The sequence below is a fragment of the Hemibagrus wyckioides genome, linkage group LG21 (assembly GCF_019097595.1).
Source record: "Hemibagrus wyckioides isolate EC202008001 linkage group LG21, SWU_Hwy_1.0, whole genome shotgun sequence".
NCBI classification, from domain to species: Eukaryota; Metazoa; Chordata; class Actinopteri; order Siluriformes; family Bagridae; genus Hemibagrus; species Hemibagrus wyckioides.
This window is the reverse complement of record NC_080730.1, coordinates 10,572,575-10,592,823: the sequence shown is the minus strand read 5'-3', so window position 1 is coordinate 10,592,823 and position 20,249 is coordinate 10,572,575. Positions and strand designations below refer to the sequence as shown.

General features: G+C 39.1%; 1 protein-coding gene across 5 annotated transcripts in view; it reads left to right on the top strand.

Moving 5' to 3' along the window:
• Positions 1-20,249, top strand: part of ephb2b (eph receptor B2b) — a 142,541-nt gene that overhangs the window by 54,826 nt on the left and 67,466 nt on the right. For all 5 annotated transcript variants that reach the window (XM_058373537.1, XM_058373536.1, XM_058373540.1 and 2 more), the window contains exons 2-3: positions 439-518; positions 9,935-10,619. In XM_058373537.1, coding sequence (XP_058229520.1) covers positions 439-518; positions 9,935-10,619 — 765 coding nt within the window. The remainder of the gene's footprint in view (positions 1-438; positions 519-9,934; positions 10,620-20,249) is intronic.

Genomic DNA, 20,249 nt, shown 5'->3' with positions numbered 1-20,249 from the left:
ATTTATTTTTTTAAAACCACTTGAAACAGTAGGAACATTAAAGTGGAATTAACACCAGCACCTTGATATGTTGATAATATTTTATGTAGCCTCCTGTATGCCTCCTTACCATAATGACTAGAGGAAGTGGATGATGAAAATGCGTTTATATCTCATATCTTATTACACTTCAGCAATATTTCACTGTGAGTGAGAAAATATTGAGCTACTTATATGTTTATGTCTTATTCTGATTTCTCTTTTTCACAGCTGTGTACATTAGTGGCTGATTTCGAGCATACACTATTAATTACCTTCTAAGTCGTCTTGTGATTAGTGAATTGTAGTCTGATGCTTGACCTCCAAGCGTGGCTGGCAACCAAAGGGGTCTTTGTGTTGTACATAATGTGATCTTTACATATGTTTTAACCTTGAACCTTTTTTTTATTTTCACCACAGAAACTTTAATGGATTCCACTACAGCAACAGCTGAGTTGGGATGGACGGTATTTCCTGTATCTGGCACCAGTGAGAACAGTGTAAGTATCATGTTTTTGTAACTAATATAAGAAATCAGTAATTAATCAGGAAGTGACTGTGTTCAACACTGGTTCTCATACCACATTAATATCACAGATTCTGCACTGGAAATTTTCCCAGCTCTTATAAGCCTTTTGGGCCACATTTAAGTGAATGCTTTTGATATGCTGAGTCAGACAGTAAAACGCTGCTTACTAGCCCAGCGCCATTTGGTGAGCGAGAAAGCAGAGGTCCAGACTACTCCTTAGTCCTCCTCCATTCCTGAACCTGGACTTCTTAAGACTTGATGAAAAAAAAATGTTGTTGAGTAATTTGCTGGTGTATTTCAGAAAAAAAAACTCCCCGTTTTATTCAATTATTTACGCTTCTGTGGTCTGTTTTGGCGGCTGGTTTAAATTATACTGTACCATGCGTCTGCATTCTGTCAAGAGAAAAAGACAGAGAAAAAAGAATTAGGGGAGAGAAAAAAGGAGAGAACGATTTCAACAAGCCAGTTGTGCAACTTCAAAGTTTTCCTGATATAATTTGCTCTCCATCACCATGTCAAACCCAAGGGCATGCAGCCTCTTCCTTCGCTGATGCTGCTATCAATGTTAGAGAACAAAGAGTAAAACATATCAGACACCCCGCTTCTGGATCCAATCTAAACAGAATGAGGTTCTCTTTTTTTTTTTTTTTGTAGTCCACAAATACGAGACCAGGAATTGCACTTGCTTGCATCATATTTTTTTTCCTTTTTCATTTATATAAACATATGTCTCAATAAATTTATAACACAAGTCAAGTTGAATCCAAGGATGTGACATCAGTGGGTTTAAAGTGCATGTTTGGGTAGAAAAATGAAGTCACTATAAATTGTAAACATGTATGGTGCTTTTTTTGATATATATATATATATATATATATATATATATATATATATATATATATATAATGTTCTATGATTTTTTAAAATGCTGTTCTCTACAGGTTACAGAAACATTAAGTATGGGATAAAATATGAGAGGGTGTAGGAAAATAATGAACAGTAATCACGGCACATCCTGTAGTGTTTGATTTCACTGATATATTAAAAAAATGACACATGTTTTTGGTTTGTTGGAGGAATCTCGAGGACCTGGAGAAAACCCACACAGACAAGCACAGTTACAGCAACTCTAATATCATTGTGTACTGCATGTATATTAACACCCCAACTATCTACATTTTGCAGCGTTACAACCTGGAAGTGAAATGAATTACCATTTTATTTTTTACCATTTTTTGATTTTTACCATTTTATCTACATCGTTTTGTGAATTTAAAACGTTAATTATACAAAATCACAGGTATAATAGTAATGAGGTGACATGACACTTTAATTGCACAAAGATGAACTCAGCTAATTATTTATGCTCCAATTGTAGCAGAACTAATTTTGATACAGATCTAAACACTCGTTCACCAGTCTCTGTTTTTTTCTCTCTCCAAAAGTTATATCTTGCTGTGTTCTTTGTCCTGAAGACTCTCCGCTGATAGGAAATTCACTAACCATTTCAAAGAGCTAACACTGGAGACTTCTCTGAATCTTAAATAAGCATCTCCTTACAAATGACTTTGCTCTATAAAGGATTAAATATTTTTCTTTCATTTATCCACTTATTATTAGCCATAAGTTACATCACACACCTGCCATACAAGTGCATTAGTTTTTTGTTGAAATGATATATAAACTTTCATTTGAACTAAAGTCAAAAGTTGTCAGAGCCAAAACTATAGACGATTAATGGATGATTTCTGACCAATCAGATTCAAGAATTCAGCAGCGCTTTGGAATAATAATAAATCTGTAACACAGTTTTGGATATAAAGCTCTAAGCATCTATTCTGTAACTGATAGGGTTCCACACAGCTCACATTCAGTTGTTATGGGAAAAGGCAAGGCCTTGCAGCAGAGCAGAACAGGTGGGCTTCTACTGAAAGAGAGGCCTTAAGTTATTGTCTTACACCACCGCCACGGCCCAGGGTCTGAGCTACAAGATCACTATCAGTCAAAATATGGAGTGCTCCATCAACAGTTGGCTTTGCTGACACTGAGTGGCTTAGTTAAATAAACTCAAACTTACTGCGAGGTATGTGAGGAGAAAATATCCAGATGTGGCATTTATTCGTCCTTTCATCCACCCGTGCAGCCGTTCATAAATTCATTCATGCGGTCATCCGTCCTTTTGTTTTTTTGAGACTTGAATTCAAGTTAAAAGCTCCCAAGAGTGGACAGTATGGTGTGTGGAGTACAAATGTTGAAAGATCCTACAGTATAATATATTTTCTAAAGGAAGATATATGGTAATCTGTTTTCACAGCCAGGTGTGAGCAGTTTGTTTTTTTAAATAGCATATCATAAGCTCATATATTTGCACCAGATATGAGAACCTACAGAAAGACATTTTGTTAAAGGTGGTTCAGTTATATATGAATTGTTCCTCTTTATGTTTATGCTTGAAAATTGAAGGCTGTATTTTATCATATTAGATTTAGATGAAGTTGATATGCTGAATATTACGCTGATAATGGGATGCCAGTCCATTACAGGGCACCTGGGAGCATACAGAGAGTTTTTGGGAGGAAACTGGAGAACTTGGAGGAAACCCACACAGACAGACACCAAATCTCCAGTATCATTGTGTAGTGGTATTGACTTTCCAGCTATACACATGTTGCAGTCTTACAACCTGGAAGTGGATTTAATTGGGATTTTCACCATTTAATTCACAAAATATGTGGAACATTATTTTCTGAATTAAAAAAAAAACATTAGTTAAACAACAGTATAGGTATAATATTAATGAGATCACATGACACTGTCATTGCATACTAGTTATTTGAATTCCTGATTGCAGTTGGTCACATCAGAACTAATTTAGAAGTTTCACAATAATGTACTGTATGTGAACACAAATGCACGCATATATATATATATATATATATATATATATATATAATTTAATATTTTATTATATATTATATAATAATATATATAGTATATATATATGTATATATATATATATATATATATATATATATATATATATATATATATATATATATACACTATATTGCCAAAAGTATTCGCTCACCCATCCAAATAATCAGAATCAGGTGTTCCAATCACTTCCATGGCCACAGGTGTATAAAATCAAGCACCTAGGCATGCAGACTGTTTTTACAAACATTTGTGAAAGAATGGGTCGCTCTCAGGAGCTCAGTGAATTCCACCGTGGAACTGTGATAGGATGCCACCTGTGCAACAAATCCAGTCGTGAAATTTCCTCGCTCCTAAATATTCCACAGTCAACTGTCAGCTGTATTATAAGAACGTGGAAGTGTTTGGGAACGACAGCAACTCAGCCACGAAGTGGTAGGCCACGTAAACTGACGGAGCGGGGTCAGCGGATGCTGAGGCGCATAGTGCGAAGAGGTCACCAACTTTCTGCAGAGTCAATCGCTACAGACCTCCAAACTTCATGTGGCCTTCAGATTAGCTCAAGAACAGTGCGCAGAGAGCTTCATGGAATGGGTTTCCATGGCTGAGCAGCTGCATCCAAGTCATACATCACCAAGTGCAATGCAAAGCGTCGGATGCAGTGGTGTAAAGCACGCCACCACTGGACTCTAGAGCAGTGGAGACGCGTTCTCTGGAGTGACGAATCGCGCTTCTCCATCTGGCAATCTGATGGACGAGTCTGGGTTTGGCGGTTGCCAGGAGAACGGTACTTGTCTGACTGCATTGTGCCAAGTGTAAAGTTTGGTGGAGGGGGGATTATGGTGTGGGGTTGTTTTTCAGGAGCTGGGCTTGGCCCCTTAGTTCCAGTGAAAGGAACTCTGAATGCTTCAGCATACCAAGACATTTTGGACAATTCCATGCTCCCAACTTTGTGGGAACAGTTTGGAGCTGGCCCCTTCCTCTTCCAACATGACTGTGCACCAGTGCACAAAGCAAGGTCCATAAAGACATGGATGACAGAGTCTGGTGTGGATGAACTTTACTGGCCTGCACAGAGTCCTGACCTCAACCCGATAGAACACCTTTGGGATGAATTAGAGCGGAGACTGAGAGCCAGGCCTTCTCGTCCAACATCAGTGTGTGACCTCACAAATGCGCTTCTGGAAGAATGGTCAAAAATTCCCATAAACACACTCATAACCTTGTGGACAGCCTTCCCAGAAGAGTTGAAGCTGTTATAGCTGCAAAGGGTGGACCGACGTCATATTGAACCCTATGGATTAGGAATGGGATGTCACTTAAGTTCATATGCGAGTCAAGGCAGGTGAGCGAATACTTTTGGCAATATAGTGTATATATATGCTATTATATATATATAATAGCATATATATATATATATATATATATATATATATATATATATATATATATATATATATATAAGTTAATATTTCTGTAAATTGTACCGATTGTTCTACTTCTATCATTTAGGCTATTTTGTATTAGTTACAACAACATAACAAACAATCCCAATTCTATTTTACAGTATATAATAGTAATACACTTCTGCTATCATATAGAGATACTGTATATAGATAGATAGATAGATAGATAGATAGATAGATAGATAGATAGATAGAACTTTACTGTCTTTGCAAAGTACATGTACATAGCAACAAAATGCCATGTAGCATCTACCAGAAGTGCAAATAGTAGAAATTGTAGAAATTGTGCAAATGAACAAGTGCAGATAAATATATAAATATATGTACAAATATATCAAATAAAATAATCAAATAAAAAAATAAATCAAATAAATAAGACTATGGCAAGTAGTATGTGCATAGAAAACGATAGATAGATAGATAGATAGATAGATAGATAGATAGATAGATAGATAGATAGATAGATAGATAGATAGATAGATAGATAGATAGATAGATTAACTAGGGTAATCTATAAATTAACAATTATATATTTTCTGATTATGAGCATAGACAGAGACAGAGACAGAACAGAGCACATACTCATCTAACCAATAAGTAATTATGAAATAATTGTATAATATAATCTGCTGTAATAAAGTGAAACATTGTGAGGTTGACATTAATGCTTCAAAAGATACTATAAGGATCATATCATTTAGAATCATATGAATTATATGAACACATTCTCAATCTAAATTTTTATGACTTTTATGACTATCTGCACTAATCATAGACAGAACTGCCCTGTATCTACTTTCACATGCTTTCTATATCAGTGGGCAGTGTGCAAAGGAGGAGTTGGAAAGAAACAGATGGTCCTAAAGCAGCCAAGTCTGCTTATAATATATAAAACCAAGCACGGTGGGGTGTTCTGAGCATCTCAGGAAGAGGTCTTTGGTTTAGGGTACATTCCAAAACTGAGTAAAAGTTGTAGCATGTTGTAGAGATGGTCTTTAATGTAGTATTTATCAATTTTAAGGCTTTCTCATTAAAGCCACAAAATTCCGTGCAGTCATAATGTAAATGTAAAGTGCAAGTCAGGATTGGCAGCATCTCAACTTTTACCTTTTATTCATCTAAAAGGTGTATATGTATAAATGAACCTGATAGAGACTGGAATAGAAGGGTTAAAAAGGCAACAGGAAGCTTGTTTGTCTAACTTCACATGTTGCACATTACCAGTAGATCGCAGTAATTGGAGTTGACTGCTAAAGATGGCTCAGTTAGTTGGTTTTTCTACCCCTCTCTCTCTCTGCACCCTGTTTGTGGTGGGAAGCCCAACAGTGCACAGATGTAGACTTATACTGCTCTGTAATTCAACACAGAGATTGCCTGTCATTTGTCCCAAATGTCCCCTCAGGAAAGAAGTGTCTGCTGACAGATTACTCGCAACTAAAAATTGGGGAACTCAGCATCTAGTGTGCTTTGTTCTTTGTAGGTTTTTTTTTTTTTTTACATGAACGCATTAAAGATTCATGGATTCTTTGTACCAAGCCCACTTTCTCCACACTCAGTCCGCCTACATTTTAATAGCTAAACGTTAAAAGAACGTAATTCATTTGAAGAGATGTCAGCAGTGCTTCACTTTTCCAGCACTGTATTACAGTATTATAAGTGACAGTTTTGGGAGAGCGCTATGATAGCTGGGCTCGTGTACTCTTCAAGGCTGTGACAGTTTATTAGTGAAAGATGCTGAAGTCCAGATAAAATTTCAAGAGTTCTATCATGGCGGGGCAATTAATATTGAAAAAAAATGGTTATTGCTGACAGCATTTTCATCCCCTGAAGCTAGCCAGTTCCATAATTCATGAAAAAAGCAGTCTGTTTCAGTAGGCTTTACCAATCCCAAGCACAAAGTGAATGTCAGGGAAGCTTATAGATTATATCACATTTGAACTATCTGTCTTTATGGATGTTGAGCTGGCTATAGATTCTAAATTGAATTTTCTAGTAACCTTATGCTATATGTCAGTGGGCTATTGTTTCTTAAACTAGTGACTGAAGGGTCAAAGCCTGTAGCATACCAAAGATATTGTCATTAGTTACATGTGTTCAATTAGAATTTTTAGCACATTCCAGTATGTTCATAACTCATGGCTTAATGGAAGAAAGATATTGAAGTTGGCCCACAGTACTAGTTGTCTATCCATGGTATAGAAGTGAGGTAAGTGACAAAGACTTCTTCAATTCTCTTGTAATTGAAAGATTGTGTCAAAAGGCCTCAGGATGTGTTCTCATTCAATGAACTGAGTCATTAGGATAGTTTAATTCCAAACTAGCACAGAGTGTGACGACCCTCTTTATACTTCAGCATAACCTTGAAGGCCAAGTCTCGAGCCACAGACTCAACAGCCCGTCAATCTTTCTGTTTGAGTGCCAATCTTTAGGCTTGTGGAAGGGCCGCAAGAACTAATGACGTCCCACTTCCCACACACTTCTTTATGTTGGACCCATGCTCCTGAACAGAGGCCTCAAAAGAGAACAGCTTGTGTTATTTTCTTTTGTTCCTGAAGGCCCTCACATACTTGTTCTATCTTGGGTTGAGGTTCCAGTGTTCTTTCTCAAGGAAAGGTGAACTGCATGTTCAGAAACTGAATCTTATATTAAGGCTTTTTTTTTCCCCTAAGAACGATCAGAATCCCAGATATTTGAGTAATATAAAACAGTCATTTCTATCAAGGACAGTTTGAGAATTACTCAATCAATTTTCTGTGTTGTCCTTACTTGTGTTACTTGTGGTGTTAACAAGAGACTTTGCAAATTCCTTTAGGCAAGAAAAAAATGTTGAGCAACAGAACAGAGTAAATATTTAATACTTAGTCTGAAGTTTCTCTTTCCCTCTAGATTTCCACCATCCACTTTTGCACATGACTACCTTCAGCCAGGCTCCCATATAAAGCCAGCGGAAAAAAACTGTGAAAATGACATTTCATTTAATTTGACATTAGGTGCTTGATCGTTGGGCCCTTATTATGCCTCATTTGCTTTTCTCTATTGGCTGAGGCAAAAAAAAAGCCATGACGGTACAAAGAGAGGCCCTCCTTCAAAATATGTTTGTTTGGGGTTTCTGTAGCCCCCTTCACACTACCTCCTCCCCTTTTCACCACGTGTTGCCCTCACTGAACTCATCATCTTCCATTAGTAACTGCCCTGATTTCCTTCTAATCTGATCAGTCAAATCTGCAGCCTCCAAAAAGAGGATGTTATACTCTTGTCTTCTTCTATTTAATTGACTTTCATCCCAATAGAATAATAGATTTGCTTAGAGGAAAGTGGTATTGTCCATGGTTGTTCATGACTGTGACTTCTAAATCTCTTGAATTAAGGAAACTGAATACTAAGCAAGTTTGTAATCTCATATTTGGTGTTCAGAATAATCATTTCTCTATTAAAGGAATCACCTGATGAAAATAGCTATTGAATTGAACTATTCCAAGTCATAAATAATGCATTGTTGTGACAATTACAACCCTATCCATATTCAGAATAGTTCTAATCTGTGGATGATAATTTAGACATTGGAACGAAGGACAAATGTCTAGTAAAAGAAAGCTGTTCTAATTACTTTGAGGGTGTTTGATAGAATGGGGGTCTTGAACATGAGACTTCTCACTGAATCCCGTCAAAACCCTGTCAAAATCCTCGTTAAGCAGCGACTAATTTGGGAAATTATGTCAGCAGTGAAGTGAAGAGTGAAAGTGAGAGGGGGTGGGAGAGTGGGTTGAAGGGATTGGGCTCAATGGGCTTTGTGGCCAGAGTGTAAGGAAGCCTATCAAGTGAAGAAAATGGCTTTTCCCCTGCTGAACAAGGTCAAGGTTCTGACTCACTTGTGGTTGGAATCTTAGTTGTTTAGTGCTGAGGGCCCTTAGCTTGATCCTTAGCCAACTGGGTTGAAAACCACAGCGAAGGCATCTGGAGTCACTTTAGAGCCAGCAGTGAAGTCTCTGGTGCATGCATCCTTAGTGCTTTAGTGTGTGCAATATATAGCTGTAAACTTAATAAGAAGTCTGTTTCCGTCTCCTAAAATGGTCATCCGTATAATTTGATTATTCCAAGTTTGTAATGTGTAAGGGGTGAAATTTTATGTGTTGCATTTGCCAAGTTCCAACACAGTGGTCTGCATTAACAAGGGGGTTGACAATGGCTGAATTCTGTCAGCTACTTACTTTTAGTTTCAGTGTAAATAATAGCTCAGGTTTTATGGGCATAAGGTGTAAAGCTCAGAAAAGTCAAGGTAAAGTAGTGTAGTTGAATGATTATTTTTTATTTTTCAAGGTAGCTTTTTTTCAACTGGCAAGTTCACTTCCTTCCTGGATACCTTCCATTGTGTATACAAAGATGCTAACAGTGGCTATCTCTTCCGGTGTCCAAGGACAGGCGGAAACCACCTCAGCAAAAATAACAAGTGACTGCATAAACACTGACTTTTATCACCTGCTCTTCCATTCTCAGTGAGCTGTATGAACAGTGCATTCTTTTATAAAATATAAGGGCAAATAAACACAGACCAGGTTCCCTTGGCAAAGTGGTGGCTTTAGCAAATGAGGTACAACTCCAGGCAATTTTACTTCCAGTGCCAGTCTTTTGGCAGGCTAGCCAGAAGATTTTACCCTCATCCTCACCTCATACCTCTCCTGCCCTGTAATCTAGCTGGTGCCTGTGGGGAGAGTTTCTGAAAATGGCTCGGCTACTCTCCGAACATCCCCAGAGAGCCTAGACAGACATGAGAGAGCATGTTGCAAGATGTTCACTATTGCCCTGCGGTTTAGAGCTCATGTATTCATGTAAGTAATTTGTGAGTTCCCTCTCAAATGGGAATAGGCTTACACAGCCTGTCATGGACAATAGGGCTTTAGAAGTGATCGAGACACCAGAGGTAAAGAGTATAGGGATATACTCTAATATATATCCTTTGTGTAAACATTTCTTTCAATTTGTTTTGCAGTGGGAAGAGGTGAGCGGGTACGATGAGAACATGAACACTATTCGCACCTACCAAGTGTGCAATGTCTTTGACGCCAACCAGAACAACTGGGTCCGCACCAAGTACATCCACCGGCGAGGAGCTCAGCGCATACATGTGGAGATGAAGTTCTCAGTGCGGGACTGCAGCAGCATCCCCCGGGTACCAGGTTCCTGCAAGGAGACTTTCAACCTCTACTACTATGAATCAGATGGTGACACTGCCACTAAAGTGCACCCTCCGTGGATGGAGAATCCATGGATCAAGGTGGACACCATCGCTGCGGATGAAAGCTTCTCACAGGTTGACCTGGGAGGACGCGTAATGAAGATCAACACAGAGGTACGCAGCTTCGGGCCTGTCTCACGTAACGGTTTCTACTTGGCCTTCCAGGATTATGGCGGCTGCATGTCACTCATTGCCGTCCGTGTCTTCTATCGTAAATGCCCACGGGTCATCACGAATGGTGCCGTTTTTCAAGAGACTCTTTCAGGGGCTGAGAGTACTTCCCTGGTCGCATCGAGGGGAGTGTGCATCCCCAATGCTGAGGAAGTTGATGTACCCATCAAACTCTACTGTAATGGAGATGGCGAGTGGATGGTGCCCATCGGCCGGTGCATGTGTAAAGCGGGACATGAACCTGTGGACAATGGCACTGTATGTCGAGGTAAGCTCATCCCTAATCTTTTCAAATTACTCTTTGGTCAATTTTTTTTCAGAGTGCTTTACAGGAATTCGTAATCCTAAATGGAAATAAATTCTGGATAAGAACAATGTTGGAAAAGGATTTTTCTGGATGAATTTAGTGTTAGTGTTAAATATTATTACAGTGACATGAAATGAAAAGAAATGTATAGGCTTTTGCAGTTCTGCTGTGATCAACTGTTGTTCCTTTACCATTAACACCTAAAATGAAAATTTTTTTAGCCTTTCTTTTATGAAACAGTGTCTTCTAGGTTCTAGATTATTTTTTTGTAAATGCAGCATGTAGCACACAGGATGCAGATAGCCTTGGCACTGCTGTATTGTTGCTACACCTCACTCCCTCCTTCAATCGATCGTTTCTTCCTTCTTGGAACTGTCTCTCTATCATTCTCGCACAACCAACCAAACCCCCCAACCCCCCTCCCCATCCCTCACCTGTGATTCAACCACCAACCGCCAGCCCTGTTCCCACGGCAACGCCAGCCTGCAGACGGGCTCCACGCTGGCACAGACGACACAATAAAACGCCCACCTGTGTTACAATCCCCCCTTTTCTATCCACACACATACACACACACACACATCCTGCGTTCTGCCTCTTTCATAAAGCAGGCTGTAATTACAACACTGGCCAGGCTGAGCGGTGACAGTAGCCGATCATCTCTCTCACTATCCGGGTGGCGCTCTGCTTTTTACTGTTCAATGGCAGCTAATGAGGATGGTCAACCACCCCCCACCCCCTCCCAGGGATACGTGCCAATATAACCTGGGCAAGTCCAAATTGAAAAGCCTGCATAATTACACACGTTTGGGTGTTTTTTTGTAATTTACTGGGTGCCACCACTTTTAATATCCCTGGGGCCTCCTTAGTACAAAGCATCTTTTGTTCATGACTGGATTTAAAAAACTATTGAAATGCTAATGATTAATGGAAGAGTTCATAGATCAATCTGGTCCTGTCGAGGCTCCTCTGCATTTTCAAAACCAAGATCTTAGATGTATTGGAACAAAGTAACCAGTCTGAGACAGTCTGAGCAAGGTGGCCTCGGTTCGATTCCAGTCAAATTCTTGCACGGATTGATTGCGGTGAGAAGGCGATTCGATCCTGAATTGACCTGACTGAAGGGAGTGAACCAAACATGCTGTGCATTTTGACTTGTGGGCAGCGTTTTTGCGTAGAGCTGCGAAACTGACATTTGAGACATAATCTGAGCCACAAGTCAAAGCTGTAGAAATCCAGAAATGTGAGATGCTGTGGATATTTGGATTTGGATTCTCTAAATAGCACAAGAGCTGCTTTCCTGCCCAGAGCTACTTTAGAAATCCTTGACTGTTCTTAGAAAAAGGCATCATTCCCCAACTGTCCATCAGCTTCAGCACCTTTTTCTTACAGCTCACGATGGAGCCTACCTATTACTTCCTGATGCCTAGAGACTTGCTTTGTCATGTCTTGCTGAATGACTTGGTCCTCATTTGTCTCACACCCACACAGTGAGCTGCTCGAGGGGGAGAAGAAGGCCAAGTGTTTGCATGTTATGTATTACCCGAGAGTTCTGTGGCGCCATACCATAAAAACTGGCCTCCTGATGTGTTTTATATAGATTTTAGTGCATTTAAGTTCTATAACTATAAACAACGGATGTTTATTATAGAAAAAATGAGAACGAAATGAAAGCATTAAAAGCAGCAAAGTGCTACTGCTACGTTGGTTGTGGTTTTCCCCATCATGAATAAGCTGGTTTGATCGAAATCTGCCATCAATTCGTTCGGCTATTAATCTTTCTGGCAGGGGAAAGCTGATAGCTCTGTGTGAGACAATGTCAAAAGCATAACTGTGGTCGGTGCCTTTTAACTGCCAGTAGCCAGGATTGGGGGATGGATTGATTTATGAAAGGGTGCTTTTTCATCGCAGTTGGTAAGGGCGTAATGAATTGATTTGTGAAAGATGTCCACTCAGGGATGAGGCTGTATCTTCTTACAGTATTGGATTTATAGGCGGCTGTGAAGCAATCATGAGATCTACTGATGAAAGAGACGTCTCGCTGTTCCATTAATAAGACTGCATACGCTTTGTTCAAACTCCTCTCTGTGACAAAGCATGTAATTATGCATGTATCAATTAAATCCTTGGCAGTGCGCTTGACAAATAATTGCGCCTTGACAAGAACTCTGTCAAAATATTGACAATAGATAAATGTGTTTGGAGTTTTGAAAGCAGCGCCCTTTTTCTGTCTGCGACCGTCTTACCAGATTATGTTTCCTCCCGTGGAGACGATAGAAGGAAATGAGCCATGCTGATGTCTTTCAGCAGAAATGTCCCTTAAAAAGAGAGATCGGATTCCGTTTAGGGTTGTCGGAGTTTGGGAGAATTAGGAGACACACGAGGTCTTGTTCTTCAGCCAGTGCCATAGTACGTATCTGTCAATGAAGCAAACTTTTTGACCTGAGCATAATAGGAGCCATGTTCATGGGCAGTAAGTCAGACTCCTAAACATTATGTGTGTTTTTTTTGCTACTGATATCTGAGCTCTGAAACATCTAGGAATCTAAACTGTGGGAATTACTAACATTAAGCAGTGGCGCCATCAGTGCAAATGACAGGTTGAATTTACAATAAGACACGCCCAGCATGTGCCAAATGTTACAGCTCCTCTTTAAGTGTGCTGTTCAGTGAAAGTAAAGTAATAAACTATAAAATCACCACTGCAAGTTCACACAGACCCAATGCCAAGGCTTTAAAAGTTTTGCCTAGGGGCGCCACATCTTGACATGTTACTGGATGTACAACACGAGTTAAGGTTTTAGAACAATGTAGAAAAAAATGTGTGGCTACTAAGTACAGACTTCACACAGCATGAGGTGAAACAGGAGCAGATTGCAAACACCCCGCTCCACCCTACACCACCCCCACCAACAAACACGTGCATACTCGTGCATTCCTGTGTAAACGGTGGAAGCAGATAGATCAAAAACTTTTAATTTATGGGTGTACAGTGATGAGACCTGCTGAGCTCCACACAAAACACAAATAAAGATCAAAGATAGAAACATTCAGACTGAAGATTTAAAATACCTCAAAGCTGTAGGCTTTATGAACGATGAAGACCAACAGCAACACTGTATACAAAACCAGCCTCATTTCTTCTTCCCATTGCTCCTGTTGACATGCCGTTACTTTTGGTTTTGTGGGAGTGATGTCAAGTTCAGAGCTTTTAAGGGTTCAGAGAGAGATTAAGGGTTATGGCTTTTTCTGTAATCTTTGAGTAATGGCTGTAAGTAGGACAGTGGTCTCTTCGTTGAAGGATGAGGCAGCGAGGGAGGTCTTGCCATTAAACCAGTGCAGAAGCATCTCCATGCAGTCCCACTTCCATACAGAAAGGTCCTAAGGGCTGAAGTCAGTACAGCACAGAGCCATCTTCCTCAGTTCCCGCAGTGACTTTGCATGCAATGACCCGCAATCCCAGAAGCCTCAGCACACGACAGGATACAAAACAAACAGAGCTCCAACAGACTCAGACTGAAACTCGATGATCAAATAAAGGTTTGATTGAGGGAAAAGGCAGCTGTCCCAGAGAAATTATGGACTGGTTGTACCAATTTCACAAGACAGCTGTCATGTCAGGCATAAATGAAGGAAAATGAAAACAGCTGGAATAAAAGCTAACATTGGCACTGGTTTTCCATTGCGGTGTATTTTTTTATTGGTACGCATTTGTTTTTTTTTTTCACAATTAGTGTTTCATACATTTATCTCTTAATGATTATAATTTTGTTTGTCCTTCAGAACATTCTGCATTTTTCCCTGCTATTAATCGAAGCATCCTCTGCGCATCTATTTGTTCCAATTTGCATCTTTTTAAATGGGACAAAAACAAGCTAATGGTGTGAAACATTATATTATAACAATATTTCAGTTTGGTTTGGTGTTTAAAAGCATGTTTTGGAAAACAAATTATGGTTGTTTATAATTTATTTTAGATTATTATTTAAAAATAATTAAGAACAGGGCTCTAATTGGTACCATCTTCAATAACGGAAAGGTTTATCACTGTGAGTTGATCACAGAGCAAATGTAAGACCTTTAAGCCTGTGTCTAGACGTTTCATTTAAGCTCGAAATTGTCAAAATGATCTTCCAATAGAATAAGACATTTTCAAGCCACAAATGCCAGATATATGTCTGATATAAAGAATACATATTTACTTGCTAAGCTATATTTATTTTAATTTTTTAATGCAAATTATTTTTTATTGAAAAATATTATATACATATTTATATATTTATTTTATTTATGTATGTATTTATTTTATTATTTATGTATATGTGTCATGTATAAATTCAATAAATTCAGGTTTTGGTACGTTGGGACTCTATAACCCCTGGCTGTTATCACTGGACATCAGTGAGCATTTGGTCAGAGATCTATCTATGTGTTAGCTGCAGATCATCAGTAAGGAGTGCATGAGATATAGTGCTTCTTAGCAACACTGTCAAGAACCAGCTATTGTTGAAAAGAAACAGGGATGTGATAAACACACTTGACATCAGACGTCCTGACTGAAGCACCTGGTCAAAGGTTTCTGATTGTGCTCTCAGATGTGTGTATACAGCAGAAGCTGTTGTTTGACTCTATGCTTTAGAAACAGAGAATTTCAAGGAGGAGCACTGAGACTGAAAAGTAAGCGCTGGTGAGTTAGGATTCTAGAGACAGAAAACACACACACACACACACACATGTGCTTCTTGACTAGAAGAACATCATGATTGTGTCTCACACACTTTACCTGGTGTGGCTGGGTAATTCCATTTATACAGCTGTTTTATTTGAATCCAGATGGCAGTGTTTTTTCTCTTGCCTCCCCTCATAAATGTCCAGGCCCCAGTGATTTTTTTTCAGTGAACTCAACACTGATCTCATCACTTTAGAACTTTGTATCTCCGATACAGACGGATGTTGTTGATTTTTTTGCACTACTGGTACTCTCTTAATTTAGTCATTTTATTAACATAGCACTACAATCACCTTGGACTTCCAGGTGAAGAGAACCCTTGTTAATAAGCAACCATCTAAAATTGAGAAGCTGTGTAAATATATTACCAATTTTACCCAGAAAAGCCAAGTAAGAAAAGCTAAATTTTCCATTTACATCTTTGCTAGATTGAAAACATGCTACTGGTATTTATTATATTATTTTATTTTATTATTTCCATACATACATGTGCACATGCTTAAAATATGCAGCTCTGTATGTAACCCAAACCTCTCCTCTCAGCCTTGCTGCTGCTCACCTGGATTAGAAAGCGCTTAGGACCCTTGGCCCCGCTGCTGCCTTTTTGAGACGGCCTGATCCACATGTGAGCGATACAGCACTTTTATGGTTGAACTTCTAACTGCTCTCCTGTTGCCAGTCCTCAGCTCAGGGTCTGTTCGGAGAAGTGGAGAAGGTTTAGAATGCGAAATTTAAGCTCACTACAATGGATTGTTCTCTCCAGGGCTCTGCTTTTAGGATCGAGAGTGTGACTAAGAACACTGAGTACTTTTGATGATGGCAGACATGGTAATTAGGCAGGATGAGGAATCAGATCCACACAGACCAGTGTTTCTGGCCCTCTGTCCACAAGAGCTATGAGAGTTGTTTGCCTCCCAGTTGACACCCAGGAGGGCAGTCTTTCACTTTTATTAAGCTTGTCCGTGTGTGGGTTTTTTTGTTTGTTTTTGTCTTTACACCTCATCTTCTGTAGACTAAAGGTTACGCTGCTGATACTGGAAACCACCTCCCATTTTTGCTTGCCCTGCTGATTCGTGGTTGTCATTTTTTTCACAGCATATTCATCATTCCAGTGAAAGCGATAATGGCTGAGCTAGGTGTCTGGGAACGGCCTGACACTCAGCGAGATCGGTGCTTTAACTCTTTCCATATGACCCTCCACGTTGCCTGTTCCCATACCTTGAATTCCATATGATGGCCTTTCCTCTCATCTTCAAAACCTGTTATCACCATTGAATGGTATTTTTTAATGATGCGCTAAGATGTTGATCTAGACCCCAGCAGAAAGAGGGCTGAGGGATAGAGGTGTAAGGTGATGAGTAGAAGACATTTCCTTTGAAGCCTTCACGACCTTTTCTCTCCTCCGTGATATGAGCAAGAAGTTCACTCAGACATGCCACACCTCTAATGAGTTCTTGTTTCACGCTCTGGAAGAACCGTGCAGAGAAATCTTTTGGACCCAAGTCAGTGAAGAAGAGGAACTTAAGAGGAAGATGTTTGGACATCCTAAAATACCCAGCAAATGGGAAAAAAAGACATGTTGTGTCTCAGATCAGGTCTGTTAAAGAAATCAGGGTCAAGTGGCTGCAATGCACTTTAGACAACAAATGATTGATGCATCCCACTCACATGCAATTAAATTTAAATTGCATATCATTTACATTCACTAAGGATTATGTTACGAGAGCTTTTGAGTTTCTGTCCATTTTTGCCTGTTCTGGGGATGTTTAAGCAGCGAATATCCCGAGAGAGATATCTTTCATTCCAAGAGTTCGAGTAGAGGAACGTCATCTGTGTTATGCGGTCACGCGCCCTCCTGTATGAATCCAGTTGTTCTCACTCTGTTGACCCCTAGTCATGTACAGAAGGGTAGACATGGTGTTTGGTTTCCTTCTCCTCTGACATACGATCCAACAAAAGATCATCCATGAGATTTTGTTGCACTATATGTTAAGACCTTTAATTCACAGGCATGCACTGTGCATTTGAGCAAGACAGATTTTTTTACCCTCTTTTTTTTTCTCTTTTTTTCACATTTAAAGGACAGATTTTGAAACTTGTTGACACTTTTTCAACACTTTTGTATACATACCTCAAAGGAAACCTGTTTTTAGTGTCTCTAAGGTTGTTGAAAAGTGACATATGATAAAAAGAAGAAAAAAAAAGAAGAAAAGATTGTGGAGGAGTAGTGCTGGAGCATTGCCGTGCAAAGCAACGTTCAGAGAGATCTTTGCTTGTGCTGAAAGACAAGTGTCTATCAGCACATCTTTTTCTTTTCTCTACCCATGTTTTAATGGATTCTAAAAATAAGTCTTTCACCAAGAGGTCTTGATGTCTTCCTCCCTACTTATTAAAGATTAAACAAGAAAGTGGGCAAGACAGAGAGAAAGTGGGCAAGTGCTCATGCTCATCCCCCCTTCACCGAGCCCCTCCATTTAGCCGGTTTATTAGTGGAAGAGGCTTCACAGGTTGAGGGACATGTTAGATTTGCATGTCATCTCTTGAAGCACATTTTCACTCTTTGTGTTTGGAGAATGGCCTAAAAGAGATATTTTAATGAACACGTTCAGTGCTGTGTTAGGTTAAGTGTGTTGTGAAAGATTTACGAGTGCAGGACTCTGAAGGCAGCAGAAACACTGGAAAACAAACAGACAAGCCTGACAGTTGGGATTTGAGACTACACAGAGAATTAAATATTTTCCTGCAGTGAAGGCTGACAGGAACAACGAATGTTTTATTCACAACACAGGAAGAACAGCGATCTGGAAACTCCAACTTGATCCTATGTCTAGATTATCACAGTTGTGGGATCATAGATATTAGAGTATTTATGAGCTTTCTCTGCTAATAGATTTGATCGTTTACACTTTGTGACAACTTTGAAGGTTATCTAAATCCTCCTCATCCATAAAAGTAACTTATTGGGCGATTCCGGGCACAAATATTGTCTTATAATTACTAAGCTGAGCTTCTGTGAATGCTCGGTGAATCTCAAAATGACTGGATGTACAGCTTGAAGTGCAGTAAACTCATACCTATAAAGCCCTACTTGGCAAAGTTCTGTGCTGCGCTATCTCTGTGAAACACTCCCAAAGGGATTACTTTGCTCTGTCAGGTTGCTCTATGATCAACGGTCTGTATGAAAGTTGAATTGCAGTACACACTTTCCCCCTGACAGGCACCACAGGTAAAGAGGACACTGCTGAGCCTTAAGCTAATCCTGACACTTAACGGCTTTACTTACACGCCCATATATTTGATGAAAAACGTGCCGAGAGAAGGCTCGGTCCTCTGAAGTTTGCTTTCTTGACCCACAAGGTTTGCTTTCTTGACCCAACACACTATTATAGATAAAGAATGGAATGTACATGAATGCTGATAGCACCATTATGACAATCAGAAAAATGAAATGAAATCGTTCTCTAGTTTGAAATTGATATTTGCAGTACTTTATTTATTGAGGATGTAACTGTATATGAAGACATTATTAAGAATGATAAATAATACATTCTACAGATAACATATAGAAATACAAATATAAATAAGAAGCATACTACTGTTTGTTTGTTTTTTTGCACAAAATTAAAAAACAAACAAACATGAATAGGATGGGGAAAAGGATTTTTTCTTGTTTTGTTTTGTCACATATTTAAAAAATGAACATGTGGCTTTGGGCAATGCACTTACAGCGTCCTTCGTACCAGTCTGTTCAGGGTCATGGTGGTTTAAATTAGTCAAGTAGTTCATTTATATTTTGAGAAAAAGATTGTTGGAAAATATTGCAAGATACAAAATATATAATAACTACAAATAGGGTTTAAAGAATAAAAAAAGACAGTCATGTACATCTCTAGTTCAGACCAAGTGTCCCATGTTTCTCTAGTGAGAGTCTGTATTGTCCCATGTTTCTAGGGGCATAGTGGTAGTTTTTTTTATTTTTTATTCTACGGGTTAAAGCCACCCCACTTTGAGTTTAAATCCCGATACAGACAGAGATAGGGCTATTTGAAGGACTAAACAGATACAAATAGTGTCACTGCATTACCCCCTGTAGGATAACACAGTTGCTTTAAAGGAAAATGTAGCTCAATAAATGGTTCAGTTAGACAGTAATAAAAACGCAAAACATATTGACACAGGACATTGGTAAGCAAAAATGATCTAAAATCAATGAGCTGCTTTAAGAGCCTTAGACTTTATCAAACCCCTACAAGCTGGGTTTTATTACCCCAATGCAGCAAGATAGTTTTGTTTAGGAAACAAAAAAAAGGTTCATCTAGCGGATACAGTGACTTACTCACCTGCAGCCTGACTTTAGCTGAATAGATCTGTAGTTAAAATTAATCCACCCTGGACATTAATTCAGTGTTGCTAATATAAATACGCAGGGACTGATACTGGCCACAGTTCACTCCAGTTTCCATATTCGCTCTTGCCAAGTTCAACATTGTGTGGTTGCTGTGTTCATCCTATCCTGAAAAATGATTTGTCATTCATTTGTTCTACGTTTTATCTGGCACATGTTTAGAGTGGCCTCTCGAAGATCACTTGTCTTAGTCAGTTGTTTCACGAACACCCCTTTATATCATTACTTTCTCATATATGTGCAATCCCTGTTACCCCTTTAAGTCAACAGTGACTGTGTACACTCTTCCTCTTATCTCCTTTGCCTCATATATTCAACCATGGTTTCTGTAAGTGCTGTAATTCAAACTGTAATTTAGTTTGTGTGCATGTGAAGTCTAATGTAGACACTCTACAGTCAACAACATAAATCAGTCTATTATAAAAATGTTGAAAGCTCTTGGTTGTTGATGTTTAGT